At 41.5% G+C, this 19,502-nt stretch overlaps 1 protein-coding gene across 1 annotated transcript in view; it reads right to left on the reverse strand.

The window, feature by feature from the left end:
* Positions 1-885: 885 nt before the first annotated feature.
* Positions 886-19,502, reverse strand: part of LOC136874333 (CD166 antigen homolog) — a 365,395-nt gene continuing 346,778 nt past the window's right edge. Inside the window, exon 8 of the mRNA XM_068227726.1 lies at positions 886-1,455. Coding sequence (XP_068083827.1) covers positions 1,225-1,455 — 231 coding nt within the window. The 3' untranslated portion in view covers positions 886-1,224. The remainder of the gene's footprint in view (positions 1,456-19,502) is intronic.

Here is a 19,502-nt window from a genome sequence, read left to right on the forward strand (position 1 = left end):
TAAACCTGATAAATCTATTGCTGAACGAGCCTTAGATCATTTAATAACAATGGGTTCCTTTCAGGACGAGACAGCGCCACTCCGCCCAGTTCCAGCTCCGGACAATACAACAGAGATATCAGCAGCTCCGCCCCAGCATCGCAGTCGCCGCCAGCGCCGCCGCCGTTTCACGCCGTACCGGCGCATTTAGGAGGGGAGGGTGTTGTATGTCCGGCGCTCCCTTCTCCCTCCGCCAGCCAGCTGCACGCGCGCCTGTGTATCATTCTGCTAGCTTCGACGCGCAGCCCTCAGTGCGCGTGCCTGACCATCGAGTGTACTATAAATAGGAGCTCCCGGCCTGCTCACTTGCCCACTTGCCCCGGTGTCCAGCTCCAGAATACACCTTACGTCGAGCACGGAGGCTACTCCTCTTGAAAATGTGCTTCGACCAGGTGGACTGAATTTCTGGCAGTACGAGGTTTCACCTCTGGTCACCGTTCCCTTACCTGTTTCCGCTGCCTATGTCCCGTAATTCTTTTACAAGCCATTTTCATTCCCTAACTTATTTAAGCTCCCTTAGTTTCGCTAGGTGGAATTTCTTCAATCAATTGAACTTGCTTTTTAGGAATTCAGGCACTTCAACAAACAAGGACTCTCATGAACATTTATATTAGTGTGCCAGATAGTTCTCGACTATCAACGTGTCAACTCACAAAGACTATCTTTTCAAGATAGAAGTGTATATAAAGACTGCAAACCTGTACATATTGTATAAAGACAGACTTTTCTCAAGATTCAATATTCCTTTTTGCTTCAAAATAAATTTCAGTTATTTGTGTAAATATCATAAAGTGAAGCAATAAAAGTTGTGTTTTGTAAACTTCAACCTTGGTTACAACAGTATCCCCGACCAAGAGTCTGAAGCTCCTGGACACTGCCCTTGAGGCGGTAGAGGTGGGATCTCTCGCTGTGTCCGAGGGAAAAGCCGACCCTGGAGGGTAAACAGATGATGATGATGATTTAAAATTACTCTGATTAATAAAATATTAAAGAAAATAATTTATATCCCCATCCCCAAGGTTTTGATCACAAAGAAGCTGTTTTAAAAAACGGCCATAGTTATTAATGGAGGAAAGGGAATCGAATCAACTTTTAGCACAAACCGTATCACTGCTGCAATGTTCTATAGGTCACATTAAACATTCCTTTCTTCCTCCTTAAGTCAACATGAACAAATTTATCTTCCTACGAAGCAAAGAAACTGAACGTTGCGGCTATGTATAAGATGGCGATTGGTGTCAAGTGCTGCCCTCTAGCTGTTACTGAGAAGCCGCTCGCTGTAGTAACGTTAATCATTACACTTCCTTCTGCTAGTCCTTTAGGAGACCTCACCAGGAACACGTATTCTCCAGCATCCGTGGGACGAACTGCTCGAACAGTCAGAGCTGCCTGGTGACAGTGAGGGGAACTTCCAGCCTAGAATTTGACAAGATTATATTACTTATTATCAGGGCCAAGATTTTAATGTCCTAAACATGCTAACAGAATTTATATAAAATGAGGGCAAAAATCGAGTAAAATGATCCGAAAACTTTTGAAAATGACATAAATTTTAAGTGAAATTTTACAGTCAGTTTACTAATCAAGTTGGTATAGCCTATACAGTAAATTCTTGATCATGACTAGAGCCCGGATTTTTATGCATTAATAGGTTAGAATGCAAACTTACTGAAGCGAGTAGCAAGTATAGTCTACCTTCACAACAATTATGCTATGGGGTTTGGATAAACTTGAGGGGTACGGCCCATCAGAACCCCTATAATTTATATTACTCTTGCCGCATTACGGAAGAGCGGGTGGCCGACACTTCCTACTAATCAAATTAGTTTGCAATCTAACCTGTTGTCCGACTCGTTGGCTGAACGGTCAGCGTACTGGCCTTCGGTTCAGAGGGTCCCGGGTTCGATTCCCGGCCGGGTCGGGGATTTTAACCTTAATTGGTTAATTCCAATGGCACGGGGGCTGGGTATATGTGCTGTCTTCATCATCATTTCATCCTCATCACGACGCGCAGGTCACCTACGGGTGTCGAATAGAAAGACCTGCACCTGGCGAGCCGAACTTGTCTTCGGACACTCCCGGCACTAAAAGCCATACGCCATTTCATTTCATCTAATCTGTTACTGCATAAAAATTCGGGCTTTAATCATGACGAATATAATACCAAGTATGAGGACTCAGCCATTATAGTATGGTAGTTTGCGGTTCCGCCACTGCAAGCACTGCAAGCGATTATATAAAACACGTGGTCCAGTCCAGTAGTTCCGGCAAGCCGGGTATAGAAAAGTGCAGGAGACGTTACTGTGCGAGATATTTCAGTGAATAAGTTGAATTTTCTTTGCTTTCCGTTCGTAAACTCAGTTCATTGTGTGTTGTGTACTTCAAGCATGCATCATATGCGGCCTGATTAATTTAATAGTTCAGCATGCCGTACTGTTTTGTGCCTGGCTGTAAGTCAGGCTATGGTAGAGAAGTTACTTACTATAAAAAAAAGGAAAAACACAATCTCTAGGGCACATTATGAGAGGCGAGAAGTACCAGCTATTACAACTCATCATTCAAGGTAAAATACAGGGGAAAAGGTCTGTTGGCAGGAGGAGGAATTCATGGCTGAAGGACATCCGAAAATGGCACAACTGCACTTCAGAAGATGCTTTCCATGCTGCAACATCACGTCCGGAGCTGGCTATGTGGACCGCTAACCTCCGCTAGGAGAAGGCGCCTCAAGAATAAGAAGAAGAGAAGGTGATATGCGAATTTTTCACCACCGAAGGATAGAAATCAATTTGAAAATAGGACAGGCCTATTCCTCGGAAGTATACTGAGTTAACGCGTAATAGCAGAATTTGTCATGTTCATTCCTCTGATGATTTGATAGTAAAGTCAGATAATTTCATTAAGAATGGCGAAAAAGTGGATATCTCTCGTGTGAGATAGAAATTACGTCCAGGAGCAGTGCCTCATATTTCCCTAATTTCCCTAAATACCTTTCAAGCGAGATTAAGTCCCATGGAACTCAAAACGGGTAAAGGAACCTAGACACCATCAGGAAGAGGAGAAAGAAGATTGAAGACGAGAGTGCAGCAGCGAATGGGGAATAAATAGGTCAGTCTAATATTGATCAAAATTCGGGTCATTCTAATGTACTTCCTGATGCAGAAAGACAATATTATCGCTCAAAAGGTGCCTAAAAATGCTAATCGAAATTTAATTCAAGCTAGATCCAGTGTCAACTTAGCAAAATAGAGAATTAATTTGCTGTAGAAGTAGGTTAGAAATACAGAAACATTTAATTATAAAGGTAACAAACACCTTAACAAGAAGGAAAAGACGATAATCGACACCATGCTTAAGAAATGCCAGGTGAAATCTTCTAATGGTATGAGGTACATCAATGAATTCATTTTAGAGATTTTATTGTTGACAATAATACCACCCAAAGGATTTCATAGAAAAATTACAGTTGATCCTTCAGGAGCTGGCTGTTGTCTACAAAATGTTATGGATATAATCACCAGACTTGTTTAAGATTATCTGGAGTGCCTATCTTCTTTCAGAATGAAGTAAATCCGGCGATATTTTCAATCTCGAACATCCGCCAAATCTTCATGCAAGCTTCCGAAAGTCCAGTAACCGACAAATTGAGTTGGTGGTGGGTTTCTGTTTTAATACGCTGGGAGTTATGCGCTATTTATCTGTATATGTATACTCCAGCAACCTGTGCTTTCCGCAACATGTAATGAAGGCTGTAACTCTTTAATTCCTGTAGGATTTTTTTCCATTGTACCCTGCCGTGGTACTTTAATTGTAACCACTCACTGTTTTTTAAAAGATAGTATGTATACTTATCAGTTACGGAGTAATACATTTCCTCTGGCATCATTCCTAAGATCAGCTGATCGGTACTGTGGTGCTTGCCCAGTCTAATGCTACCTAGCGGGGCGCGCTTGAACTTGAGGAGTCCTCACACTTGTTCTTATATTCGTCATGTCTCGATTATCCAGGCTAATCACTCGACAAATTCGAACGGATAACTGAAAACGAGGATAAGACTATTTTATGCATTTTAATGCACAACGAAACTTTTAATAATATAGAACATACAATACTGTTTGGAAATGCAATAATGTCAAATATTTAACATATTCAATAACCACGTTTGTCTATAAAGCAGGCTAATATAAAATTACTTACGTGTAGTGTTGGTAAAACACTTGAGGTAAAAAATTATACAAAACATCAGTTTTTGTCGTTTGGTGAAAATTAATCAGTAATATTCTTTTGCTTTCAAGATTCATTTAACTTCTTTGGTACACAAGATCGAATGTTCCAAAGTGCAACAACATATAATAAAAATCTCCTTGTTCAGCGTAATATAAGACAGTTTCAACACTTTCCAAGTACTGATGCATGTCGCACCGTGCAACAATTCCATAATCATTCACTAATTTCTTTACTGATTCTCCTTTCTCTAACATTTAAATTAATTCAATCTTATGTTTTAAAGATAAAAGCACTTTCTTCCGCTTTGTAGCAATGAATGATATAACAAAACAACAAAATATAACTGCTACACAGGACATTGTTTAGTATTTAGTTCTCGAACAAAGCATGCCGCCAGCACGTTTGGAACCGAGAACAGGCTCAAATTTCAAGCACGTTTTCAGAATTCCGTGACAAAAATGAAGGGAAAAAATACAATAAACATTGGTGCGCCGATAATCCGCAAACCGGATAATCCGCAGCCGGATGAGCGGAAGTTTGCTCTATTTATAATATAGATATTATAATAAGCTTTTGGGCTTATGCCATGTCAAGAAGACAAAGTGAAATTCTTTACATTTCCCAGAGAACATTGCCCCGCGTCTTCAGAAGAAAATCTCGACTGTTCTCGAGGGAGACTCCTCCAATTGGAGGTGTGTCTGCTGGAAAGCGGATATTTCCAAGAAATAAGTAATGAACAAAGTTGTCTTAGTCCCCAGATTACCAAAGCGTTATGAAGTCTCTGTATTCATCCTCACTTAAAGTTAAGATATAATCTATTACCACACGCGTAAATGCTTCAAAATCCACAAACATGTAAGAAATTGACTCAAAAGTATAAAATATTCCAAAAAATTCATAAAAGGACCAAATAATAACAATTAAATTAAGAAAATGATCTAAAATGACAAAATAAAGACCTAATAAATTAGCATTTCTACAATGTGGGAATTATGATCAGGATTTCTGTACAAGTCATCAATGTCTGTCGTGAACCAATTAAAAGATGACATGTTATCAAAATCCCAGCCCTGCTTATTATCTGGGACAACGTTACAGTCAATCAATACTTACTGCATTAGAGTACTACATGGAAAAATGTTAATCAACGTATGACAGGTGTTGGGTGCAAAGAGTTAATAACATATACAGGGTGAAGCGAAATTAACGCACTCGGGCGTCGCAGCGCGACTCCTCACATGCCAGCAATAAAAAAATGTCTCTCACAAAAGTTCATCCTGCGAATATATCCGGCAATCTGGCAACACTGTAACCACATGTAGGGTAACTACGTCTGTCAGCATATAGTAGCCGTGCTGTACAGTTGGTGCAGTGGATAGAGTTATCGGTTAGCATGCAGGAGCTCGAGGGTTCGATCCTGGGTTGAGGCGCACTTTCTTTATTTGCTAATTTCCATCGGAAACTACATACTGTAATATAGTACGACAACGCTTCTTAGGTCACATGTATCCTACATTTACAAAATATAGTAAAGCTGAACACATTGTAACGCATCTAGTAGATGAAGAGGTGCGAACAAATTCACGGCCACGACGTGGAAAGGGCGTCTTTCAAAGCTGACCAATGAAAACGAATGTTCGTCCATTTCTAGGATCGTAGTATGTAAGTGCAAATGGTTTCTAGAGGACCCGCTGCATCGCTGTTGACGATTAAGATGCCAGATACCATACCACCTGGACTACATTTATGAAATAAAAAACATACGCCTCAAACAAGGATCGAACCCCTCGACCTCCTGCATGCTAACCCAGAACTCTATCCACTGCACCAACTGTGCAGCACGACTGTTGCGTGCTGACAGAGGTAGATACCTTACATGTGGTTACAGTGTTGCCAGATTGGCACTCTTCAACGTCCTTTTTCTCCCGGATATGCTCGCAGGACGAACTTTTGTGAGAAACATTTTTTTATTGCTGGCATCTGAGGAGTCGCGCTGCGACGCCCGAGTGTGCGAATTTCGCTTCACCCTGTATAACGACTAAGGCGCGGATTTGTAGGCAAATTAATTAACAAAATATTCGTTTCACACTTCCCGAAGCAGAATATGTGAATTTCGTTCTACCTTAAAATACCTAAATGAGGGGTTGACACCTAAAATAACCTAAATATCTGTTTTGCCTTCTTCAAATGAACAATGCTATTTTCCCACTGAAACTTGTCGCAAAATTATTTCCATCACTCCTATAAGCAGTAGGACGGAGATAGTTCAGGTTACTACCATTAAAAGGAGCACATCCCATGCCTCCCACGCACATGAGACATCTGGATACACCTTGATGCAGCGGATACAAGGTCAGACGCGTTGGCTTCCAATCGTCCACAGAGAATACTGCTAACACAATGAGCAGTGAATGGTTGCTACAATACTTCATTAACTTTAATTTTGTACATAGAAACAATGCTCACATCCCACTTATTAAAAAATGGATTGCTACAGATTGAAACTTTATTACGGATGATCGTCTTCTGTCAGGTATTCTGCAAGCAAGTACGTTTCGCGTAACTAACATAGAAGGTACACTGTAATACTCTAGCACGCTTACTTTAGTATACATAAGACTTATATTTTCTTCAGGTTAAATGTGAACAGATATTCCACCTTGAGCAGCATAAATCTGCCGCTCTGGACATTGCTGGTGTAGCTAGGGGAAATTCGTCCAACAGCAACAGTAAGCAAACGCTTATTTGTTCCACAAATGACAATCCTGAAGGTTTCTTTAACTTACGCATTCTTCAAGCGGTAATTGTTATTATACGAGTTACTACACAAGGTCGCGGGACGATTCGGATTCCACGTTGAAATATGCTCCGGCTGCTGTAAAAATACAGTCAGCAGTCGTTAACTCACAACGGTGAGATATTATTCCACTGGGGTTCAGTTAGCCAACTTCTCCACGGGATCATGCGAGAGATAACAATGCCAATAAAAATAAGAATAAGAATAGGGTATGTCCTTGTAGTAGATGGCCTATAGGCGTCCTTCATATATATGTATAAGGATGGACCCCTACCTAAGATGATTTATAATGTTGAAGACATCAGAAAAACCCAGCCCCTGACCCAGTTGAATTAACAAATTAAGGTTAAAACCTCAGACCCATCCGGGAATCGAATCCGCGATCCCTTGGACCAAAGGCCAGCATTCTGACTATTTAGCCATGGAGTTGGGCGCCAAACGTAGTAATATCGTTGAGCACATGAAAAAGCTTAGACACCAGGATTCGAACCTCAACTCACAGTGTTTGACATTATCCATCCGCAGTAAAATTTGAACTATTATTCCATCGGTCAGCCCGTCGATAAATCGTCGTACTTCTACTAAAATACAGCAGTCGTCTTTAACTGGCGATTGCCTTCAATTATAGGAATTAAAGACAAAGCCATATATGTTACGCTTAATGTACCAAGGAAGTAAAATATTTTGTATATTAAACCATAAAAAATTAAGGGAAAGTAGGTAATAACAAAAAAATGTAAAAGCGTCTTCTATAAATGCTTACCTTCTTATCTAGCCATTAATGGACCAAATACTATCGTATGTACTTATAGAGAAATGAAACAAAATAAGGGAACTGCGATAACTGTTCCGCATTAATAATGTTCATCATCATCATCTGTTTACCCTCCAGGTTCGGCTTTTCCCTCGGACTCAGCGAGGGATCCCACATCTACCGCCTCAAGGGCAGTGTCTTGGAGCTTCAGACTCTTGGTCGGGGATACAACTGGGGAGAATGAACAGTACCTCGCCCAGGCGGCCTCACCTGCTATGCTGAACAGGGGCCTTGTGGAGGGATGGGAAGATTGGAAGGGATAGACAAGGAAGAGGGAAGGAAGCGACCGTGGCCTTAAGTTAGGTACCATCCCGGCATTCGCCTGGAGGAGAAGTGGGAAACCACGGAAAACCACTTCCAGGATGGCTGAGGTGGGAATCGAACCCACCTCTACTCAGTTGACCTCCCGAGGCTGAGTGGACCCTGTTCCAGCCCCCGTACCACTTTTCAAATTTCGTGGCAGAGCCGGGAATCGAACCCGGACCTCCGGGGGTGGCAGCTAATCACATTAACCACTACACCACAGAGGCGGACATTAATAATGTTCTTTCATTCAAAAAAGATGCCTTTGCTGGCGAGATGTACTGTTTGCAGTGAACTATGTCTTCTGGTATGACCTGTCACAGTCTCATCCTTGGCTTTGACAATATGATAGTGACTAAGGTATGAGTGATGCTAGTAATACCATTCCTTATGCAGCCAGTCCCTGTTATGAATGGTATGAAAATATCACTCATAGGGTCGGCTGGTGCGTGCATTTTAGCGGGCTTGGCAGACTGGTAAGTGAGCAACATCTGGCCCAGTGAGGAAAGCAACGGGAAACTACCTCACTCCTCAGTTCCCTAGTACGCCTCTTCAGTGATGCCTAGGCCGTCTATGACAGCTGTTGGCATAGCTGTGGATAATCAAACCAGCCTTCGGTCTGAATACCCAACATACATTCCAAAAAGGGATTGTGCTTACAAGCTGTTCTAGTTAGCGATAAATAAAGGGTAGCGAGCACTCGGTGGATTCGAACCAATTTAATTTATACCCTGTCGCTCAAGTATGAAGCTACTACAACCCACTGTTGGAACATTGATACATTGATACAATGATACAATACATCAGCGCATCCGTAGTTCAATGCGATGCCGGGTTGATGTATGTATCAATGCTAACGGAGGACATTCTGAACATTTCATGTACAGTAAGAAACAGTTTCATGTGGTGTGCTGGTAGCCTACTATCTGTTCCTACGTGTTTCCCTATGATTAATGTCCTACGTAGAAGCCAAGAATAACGGCCGAGAGGATTCGTCATGCTGTCCCCGCATCACCTCATAATCTAAAGGCCTTCGGGCTAAGCGGCGGTCGCTTGGTACGCCACGGTCCTTCGGGGCTGTTGTGCCATGGATTTGGTTTAGTGTGTTTAGATAGCTCTAAAAGATGGACGACGGGACGTGTTGGCCGCGTGATTAAGGGGGCGCAGCTGTGAGCTTGCATCCAGGAGATAGTGGGCTCGAACCCCACTGTTGGCAGCCCTGAAGATGGTTTTTCGTAGGTTCCCATTTACACACCACACAAATGCTGGGGTTAAACCTTAATTAAAGGCACGGCCGCTTCCTTCCGATCCCAGGGCTTTCCTATTCCATCGTTACCATAAGACCTGTCTGAGTCGGTTCGACGTAAAGCAAATTGTAAAAAATAAAAATAAAAAAGATGTACGTGAGATATTACACAGCGATAGTCACCCAAACTTAGAACGTACGACACTTTTTTTTTTTTTTTTTTTGCTACTTGCTTTACGTCGCACCGACACAGATAGGTCTTATGGCGACGATGGGACAGGAAGGGGTTAGGAGTGGGAAGGAAGCGGCCGTGGCCTTAATTAAGGTACAGCCCCAGCATTTGCCTGGTGTGGAAATGGGAAACCACGGAAAACCATTTTCAGGGCTGCCGATAGTAGGATTCGAACCTACCATCTCCCGAATACTGGATACTGGCCGCACTTAAGCGACTGCAGCTATCGAGCTCGGTACGTACGACACTAATGCAATATTTTACTGCGCTATCGATCAAATGTTGATGGGCAGTAACTTTGGTGCCAATATTACTCGTACATAAATATATCACGAGATGGAACCAATGAATGATGAATGCAATCGTTGTCTACCAGACCATTCTAAAGCACAGGTCGTTAATTTGCTACTTCTCGGAGTCGTGTATAAATAATAAATGAGCCCTCTGTTGTCAAGACTAATTTCCTCTACAACAGAAGCAAGATATTGCTTTGTTTGTTTCTAAGAAATCGAACACAAGGTCGAGGATACGATCGTATAATTTTAGAATAATAAGCCATACTCATATATGGAAGGAATAGTATTCAAATTCTGAAGGAACTTTGAATATTACGAGGGCGAATCAAAAAGTAACATACACTTCAAAGTAATGGCCACTTATGAAACCACTTACACATAGGAAACAAGCCTATGACAACATTACAATATAAGTTCACGTTTCCACATAGTCCCTAAAGACTATAAACATTTCTCGGAACGGTCAAACAACTTTTCGATTCCGTATGCGAACAAATCACCTCCAGCGCTATGAAACCACCTGGGAACAGCTACTTTCACCTCCTTATCGTTTAGGAATCCTCGTCCACCGAGATCCTTTTCCAGCTTACCGAACACATGATAATCGCATGGTGCTAAGTCTGGTCTGTATGGAGGATGTTGCAATACCTCCCATTTGAGTCGCTGCAGCAGTTCGGACGTTTTGCGGGCCGTGTGAGGTGTTGCGTTATCGTGCAACAAAATCACACCGGCGCTCAATTTTTCCCACCGCTTTTATTTAGTTGCCTTACGCAACCGGTTCAACGTTTGACAGTACGAAGCCGAGTTGATTGTCGTGCCTTTCGGCATAAATTCCATGTGCACCACACCATCCATGTCAAAGAACACTGACGCCATTACCCTTCCTGCTGAAGGGTGGACCTTGGCCTTCGTTTATGGTGGTGATGTAGTGTGCACCCATTCCATCGATGTTCTCGTCGTTCGATATTCGTCCGTGAGATCCGTGCGTCCGGCGTCAAATTGCTTACACCTCTTTCCAATACCTGAGAGAGAAATTGCACGCCCATCATATACAGGAGTGATTTTACGATGAATGTCCGTGGAACTGATCCGTTTAGCACATAGAAATCTGACCGTTACACGCACCCCCAATTTGGAGTGGACATCCAGTTGACGCCCCATAGAGCCTAGCCCCTTCTGCTCGCACAACACGACGGGATACCATACCAACATTCCTATCGGACGTGTCAACAGTTCCTGTAGCTTGCTCCGCGTTGGCCACGGTCACGGCGCACAGCGTGCTCTCACGGCGAGCTAGTGAACTTACTCGTATATGTTCTATGAACATCCAAACAAACGGTGCATGACCACGTTCGGTACACTAGCAATCAGAACATAACAACAAGTAAAAACGAAAATGAAATGGCGTATGGCTTTTAGTGCCGTGAGTGTCCGAGGACAAGTTCGGCTCACCAGATGCAGGTCTTTCGGTTTGACTCCCGTAGGCGACCTGCGCATCGTGATGAGGATGAAGATGATGATGAAGACGACACATACACCCAGCCCCCGAGCCAGCGGAATTAACCAATTCTAGTTAAAATTCCCAACCTGCCGGGAATCGAACCGAGGACTACTGTGACAAAAGACCAGCATGCTAGCCATTTAGCCATAGAGTCGGACATAACAACAAGTAATGCACCGATGAGACATTCTATTATGACAACCCCGGACCAGGAATATTTAGCGCGCCTAGAAAGTAACACCTGACATGCTGGTAGCATGGTATGTATATTGCAAGCATTCAGGCTTGCTGTTAGTAGTCTCCAGCGTCAGAATGGTAAAAGCTGCCGGTGTCTTGGCGTTTGGTAGAGGACATATTGTGATGGCACGGCGGCTTCGCACCAGCATCTCTGAAATGGCGTGGCTTAAAAGTTGCTCTCGACCGCCGCATGAGCGCGTGCTCATGTTACCGTTTATGGTTTGATACTACCGCAGGACACCTGCGCGGAGACATCTAAGTAGTTTGTTGACCAGGTCACGGAAAAATGCGATCCTATATGCAAAATGTCCAAAATGTAATTTTTCAAAAAATGCCAGCAAAATATGCAAGAACCTATTTGTATTCATTGTCGTTCACACAAGCAAGCAATTCAAACTGAAGAGTCCCAAGGACGCATGCCCTCATGCTTGGCCCGCAGTGTTGTATCTCTAACATCTATGAAATCAATCAATCAATCATCTGCACTTTATCCCTTATCAGATTCTACTTACTTAAAGTACTATCTTTTTAATTTCTGCAATAATACTTGAATTTAATTTTATTGAAATATTACATATTACACGTGTGAATGTTTCTTTATATGTTGTATTGCGAACAATTTACTACGTATTTACGTTTTTTGCATAACTTTAAATACGTAAACCTTCCGTAATTTATTTATTTTCTGATATGTTACACATCCAGATGTGATATGTCTTTAACTTGTTGTTAATTCCTCGCGGACAGTGAATATAATTTGTCTCGTAATCCATGTCACCATGGCATTTGATCTACATGTTGACATCAGTGCCATCTGGCGAGTCTGATGTAATCGCGGGAATCAGGGAAGGGAATGCCAGTGACTCATTCCATGTGCTTGGTGATTCTACAGTCAACCTGGAGACCGCAGATGGATACATGTTGTCCTTTGTTTCGGTTCTCTCGATGACGACAGAATGGTGCCACTTTTGTATGTATCCAAAGCTGTGTGTCGACAGCGGCTCATTGCCAGAGGCCAGTGGAGGCTGTCACACATTGTTGGGAGCGACCGCGAAGTCATAGTTCAAGAAATTGCGAACAGGTACAATTGTGATGACCAGGCTAATGTTTCCCGATACTCGGTTCGTCGATCGAGTAGTTCTGCACATGGGACTACGGACTCACTCCAATCCACCGGGATAACAGTCTGGTGGAAGAGGTATAATGATCTAGGCCAGAACTGATAACGCTGGGCATTTTGTCCCGCAGGCACATGCATTCTGTAAGCGGCCAGGCAGACAATTAACGTATGCTATTCGGTTCGTCACCCGCCGTGAAGGTTTGCGAAGTTCTCCCAGTTACACCATCAGAGCGGTGATACCCGAGTTTGAAACGGAGACAGAAAATAATGAAAGAAAGACAGGAATCCACGTCATTTTCAATTTACGTTGCAAGAAATAAGTTATTCATGTTCATTACACTTCATGTATTTTGACCGGATACAATAAAGAGTTCGGCCAACAACCTCAAGTACTTTTGTATTGTACGTGATGAATTACAATTTTTAATATTATACTAGCAAATGTACCCGTGCTTCGCTGCGGTATTCTACATTGTATTCGAATATCGAAGTAAATACTGTAGATGCAGTAAATAAGATTGTTTTAAAATTGCATGTCTCTTAGCGTTATCCGAGAAAAAGCATGGGGAGGTTCCCATACGTTGTCTCCAATGTAAAGTGTTTGTTACGTATTTGTGATGGTAATGGCAGGCTCACTTGCCTACTGCCATTCACAATCGAGTTAGGAAGTTTTCATTATAATTGCAGGCCCCATTGCCTACTGCGCGGTCACAATCCATTTGAGGAGTTTTCGTTACAATGGCAGCCCCACTTTCCTAGTTTTAGACAGATAACAATTGAGGAGTTTCTATTATAATGGCAGGCAACTACCCTACTATCAGTCGACATTGAGTTGTGCAGTTATCATTATAATGTCAGACCACTTTTCTTACTGCCAGCCAGCTCACTGCCAGTCACACCAAGTTGCTGAGTTTCCATCAAAATAGCAAGCCACTATGCCTAATGCCAGTCACATTTTAGATGTGGAAATTGGTTTATAATGGGGGACCTCCGGCCTACAGCCAAACACAATCGGGTAGGGGGTTTTTAAACAAAACTGCATGCTCCCTTGCCTTCTGCAAGTCAAATCGAGAAGTGAACTAATCATTACAATGGTAGGCCTTCTTTACTAATGCCAGTTACACAGGAGTTGGAGAAGGACCCCATTCCTACTGCCAGTCAAAGTCGGTGTGAGGAGTGCTGATTACAATAGCAGACCCACCCTTTCTCGGTTGCTACAAATCGACATCAGTGAATATATACAGATCGACATACGAAAGTATATGCGTGTTTACAATATTGCAGAACTTCATTTACAGATTAACTGCTGCTAAACGTACGTCATATGGACAAAGGATTGTACCATAAGACGCCGGATTTAGTGGCTGATATGGCTGGTCCTATGATATTTCATCTATTCTTAGGTCAGATTGAGTTATTAAATAGAAACGTTGAACAGGGTAAAGTTTTTGTAAGATTATCTCACATTGCATTACTTTTCGGATAATTATGTGACAGCTACATACATAGCATTTGGCTCACATATGGCTGCTGGCTGGGCCAATTTTCGTGAAGAGTTTGATGATTCTATGTTTCCTATAAGTAATTGAAAGTATGAATTATGCATGTGAAAAGTCCAAATTTGCTTAACATCGATTAATAGAGAAAAATCAAGCGTAAAAGTGATACTGATACGACAAAATGTCATAAGACCAAATTGAACGGAGATTGTGCAATCCGTTATGTGATAGGACTTCCAGAAGGTCTGCACCATCATCAAAATTGCCTCCATATTTCGATATTATTCGGGGATAAAAAGTGAAAAATTTAAAGATCTTGGAAGTTTTCCGTCCGTTACAGGCTAAAACGTATAATTTTGTCAAATTTCATTTATTTTTTTTCGTCTGGCAGATTATGCCGCAATCTGGATTTTGGTCGAGGAAGGTAAAAATTAGGACTTTGAGGAAACTAAACCAAAAAATGTGCAGATGGTCATTATTACCCCTTCAACGGGTAGCTGAGCGAAAATTTCGCCAAAATAGTCAATGTAGAGGCATACAGTCGTCACGATTTTATTTATATAGATAGATAAGGAACCTGATCCACGTACAACACCTTTTGGGCTATGTCCGCTAGACTTAACTTACAAAACTGAGAATTTATGATATCTCCCTTATTAATCCTCCTGACGAAAAAATGCACATGAAAAAAGTCTTAGAGATGGAATTCCATCACGTTTGGTCGATTTTCAGTCATTTTGGTCTTGTACTGTATATATTGTGGAAGAGTAAAATCACCATTTCGGTTCCCTATAAACCACCAGTCCAGTCCGGGAACATGAAATGTTATTGACTTTTAAAACCTACCTTTGGACAGGTGGATGCTAAATATAAATTTTGGTTAGAATATCTTCGGTAGTTTTAAAGTTGTAAGAAATACGCTTTACACGCACTCGCTCTTGAGTTAAGTCCGATGGGACTTGTACTGAAAAACGGTCCGTTAATGATATCTCCCTTATTAATCCTCGTATCGAAATGATGTTAATGAGAAAAAAAGGTTTAGAAATTAATTTCCATTAAGGCAGGTAGATTTCCATTAAGTTTGGTTGCGTATATTTTGTGGGAGTGAAAATCACGGTTTCGGTTTCGTATAAACCCCACTCAGTTCAGGGATTTAGAAACAATATTTGCCCTAAAACCTACCCAAGGGCAGGTGGATTCTAAATATGAAGTTTGGTGGAAATATATCCAGCAGATTCTAGCACTTGCGTACATACGGAGCAATTAAGGAAGAAAATAATACAGTTAAGAAAGTTGAAATTAATAGAAAATGGATTATAACTGAGGACAGCTGGATAACGACAAATATGTAAATGCCAAGTGAATGTATTGGAAAATCAAATGCCTGGTTATAGGAAAACCAGAACGGTTTTCCTCCATTTTCTCTTATACTATTGATTTTCTGTAAACCCCGTGGACCGTATGTGAAACGTCTCTTCATTACAAACAACTTTCGGTATGTTCATAATTTACCTTACTCTTCACATGACGGAGAAATTTACTATTTTCTGCCGATACCATGCTCTGCATTGAGTGATCGACAGACCGACAACGAACCTACAGGTTTCCATGGCAACGTCTCTTGACTGCTTGCCAGCAGGGAAGTAACGTATTGCCATTTTCCTCATCATGCTTTTAAATTCGTGGTTGTTCCTTGGGTAGAAGGCAAGAGAGGCGTCAATCGGCCTATCTGCGGGATATTTGCGGAACATCGTTGGAGGTTATAACCGCCCTCGAATAGATGAAGTAATAACACCATTAGTCATCTTCTTATCTGTTTACCTATGAATCACTGCGCCTAAATTTCTCCCCTGTTACCGCTTTATTATATCCATAACTCACACCAGCATGATTTATTGAGGAGCATTTGATTTTCCAATACATTCATTTGGCATTTACATATTTGTCGTTATCCGGCTGTCCTCAGTTATAATCCATTTCTATTAATTTCAACTTTCTTAACCGTATTTTCTTCCTTAATTACTCCGTATGTACGCGAGTGCTAGGATCTACTGGATATACCTCCACAAAACTTCATATATATTGAACCCGACAGGGGCATGATCCAAGGACCTTTGGTTGATATCGATCTTTGTAATTACGCACGCAATGCTATTAAGGGGAAAGAATGCTGAAAATGATTAATATTCATATCATTAATAGAGGTCATACAGAAACTAATTAATATTCATACCATTGAGATAGATAAATTGTGTATTTTAAAATTATTCTACGAGATTTCTTTGTCTGCGACTTATTGCGCAGTATTATCCTTTGTGTAGCGGGGGCCCCGCAGATGAAGCCAAGCCAACTTAGACCCGGAAGGGGTTATGAATGGGGATTCCCTGTGACATCACTCGAGAGAAGACATCCCTCCTCAAGACTCACAGAATGAGGGGAAACTAACTTTTTCGAAACGAAATATAGGAGCCATCTTGGAATCGGACTGGCCAACTTAATTACCTACGATATAGAAAATTAATAAAACTCGAATTAGGGGGTCGTCTCCCGATTTAAAAGGGATAAATGTCATTGGGACATTTATTTAGAGTGTTTAATGTCCTCTTCCGTGATAACTTTCAGAAGAAGAAAGAATACTGTGTGGTTTCTGCGTGGAAAAGTACTGGGCCATCTGTTTAGTCTCACGACACCTCCTCGAGATCGGGAGTTCACCACGCATGGTGGGGGAAGCAGAAGAGATTTTAATTAATTTAAAAAGATTCACCGAAGGATAATTGAGTGGTTATGTCTCAATCGCACCAACTAGATACTGGTCACCGATTACCCGCACTATAATACCTCGAGTACGCCGGGAATAGGCGCTACGCAAATTAGTGGAAGGGGTATCGCTCCCTAGTAAAAACTACTGCAGGAAGGGACAAGCGTCAGTCGGGGTTCGCGGCTTATCGACGGCGAAGCTATGCTCGGTTAAGCCCTCGTTAGGTCTTTGTTCAAGTGAAGTTAATTCCTATTTTAAGGGAAATAATACAATTTGCATAAACAGTGTATAGTTTTGATCTCTGTGACGCCAGTATTAACTTTTTGGAAAACCGTGACGTGAAAAGTCATATTATTATGATTACTATAATATAATAATTTTACGTAGTCGCATATGAGATCGTGACCGGACGTTCACATTGAACGCTGTTAACCGGAGTGTGAATTAAACAGTGACGTTGTGTCTGTACAGGATTAAGTGCTAGCGGCTCCACCAGCATCAAACAATGGCTCATCAACTTCAATATGGACTGGTAATGGAAGTAATCACCGTGGTGCCCATGGAGGAGGAGTAAGCTCAGGATGGACTTCCCGAGTTGACGAAGGCGTCATCATGTGATAGAGATGAGTACAAAGTTCTAATATCTGGCATGCATAGAAGGGATGGGAATATTTATTGTAAACTGACGCTATAAGAGATTAAAGATGTAGTCCTGTTGAAATAGAGCGCCGGAATGGGCGCGTAGTAATTAATTCTTAGCTTAGGAAACCGACTACAGGTCTGAGTAATCGAGTGTAAATAATTAAGGGAATATAATACTTTAGCATTGCATGGGATAGAGATTCATTCAATTATTTCTTTCTTGGGAGATTCTGTTTGTTTATTTGCGTCAGAAGACCAGTAATAATTAGTTTATGGGAGTGCAGTGAGAGTAGTTATTAGAGTATTCATTAATTGGATAAGTGTATGGTATGTAAAACGGTAAGTACTACTGTACGCAAGGCACGTCACTACGAGACTCAGCGGCCAAATTGACAACCTCAAAAATTCCACCCTTTGAAATACTTAGATAGGGAGTGATAAGATATAATTGATTACGTGATTAAATTTACCAGGAAATGAACCTAAAGCGTGTGTCAAACATCCATTCGCGTGGATATTAATTAATTAATGAATGTATTGCCGTGTGACGATAAAGTAGCCATGTGCCGACCATCGATTAATTAGCAGTCAGTAATCAGATGTTAATTGCTGCGCGAGTGCTTAAGTGTGTTGTAATTGCTGAATAGATTCCGCACGATGACCACGTATATGGAATGTAGCGGGTAAGCTATGTAGGACGGCAGGAATAATAATAATAATAATAATAATAATAATAATAATAATAATAATAATAATAATAATAATAATAACGATCGGGCAAAGATTACCATTATAATACGGGAGTCGCGATGTGAGATGATATGATATGATATGATACTGTTGGGTAAATGTGTTGAATTCATGGTGATTTGCGCGAGTCATTTTAAGACCGCAGTTATTGTAGATGTACTTCCGTGTGGAATGTTACTGTTTCCTTTTGAAAGGGAATGTTACGCCTGTATGTGGGTGGTGACCCTAGGGGGTGAACAGCCGTCCGGCCTTGGCACAGTTGTGTGCTTTTTTTGTTGTGGGGGCGTTCCGTAAGCCGAGGAAGGAGCGATGTTGCTGTTAAAGAGAAGTGGGCTTCTCTGAACGGCGAAATGATTTACCTAACACGGCAGAGCTGTGTAATAATTAGCAAACGACCCGGCCGATGATGGTAATGTTTGCCAATGAATCGTTGTTAATTGTGCGAGTATAATTAGATAGGGATTACAGAACCCTGCCTTCATCACAAGAGGTTGTCAGTTCGATGCTCAAAGTAGGCATTAGAGGCCTACAGTGTCAGAAGGAAGATCAAGTGCCTTTTACGTATTTTGCTTGCATATCATGTACCATGTATGTGTTTTTATGTCATGTGTGGTTGTACATAAGGTCAGTGGTGGTTCTGTCCATCAGCTTGACGATGTCTAGAATAGCGAGGGTCGGTTCGATCCCAGGTGTTGTATCATATGTGTGTATTTTCATTTTTTCGTCATTTCATTGGGAAATCTAGGTCTTTATTAGAAAAGGGATTGCTCAGACGTGTTGTCGGACGCATGTTAGTTTTATGTGTTAGCGATAATATAGCCTCAGTGTTATGATAAAATTACCATTCGCTATATGTCACGATACATCGCTTCGCGATCACGTACTCGTTTCTATCACGTATAACGGACAGATGTCCACAAAACAAACTACAACAATCATTTGTAAATTTTCATGTAATTCATTAGTGTTATTTAGTGCGTCATTTCCCATCATCATTAAAATTCAATAAACCGGATTTTGAGATAAATATTTTAATTCGAATGT

The sequence above is a fragment of the Anabrus simplex genome, chromosome 5, assembly GCF_040414725.1.
Source record: "Anabrus simplex isolate iqAnaSimp1 chromosome 5, ASM4041472v1, whole genome shotgun sequence".
NCBI classification, from domain to species: Eukaryota; Metazoa; Arthropoda; class Insecta; order Orthoptera; family Tettigoniidae; genus Anabrus; species Anabrus simplex.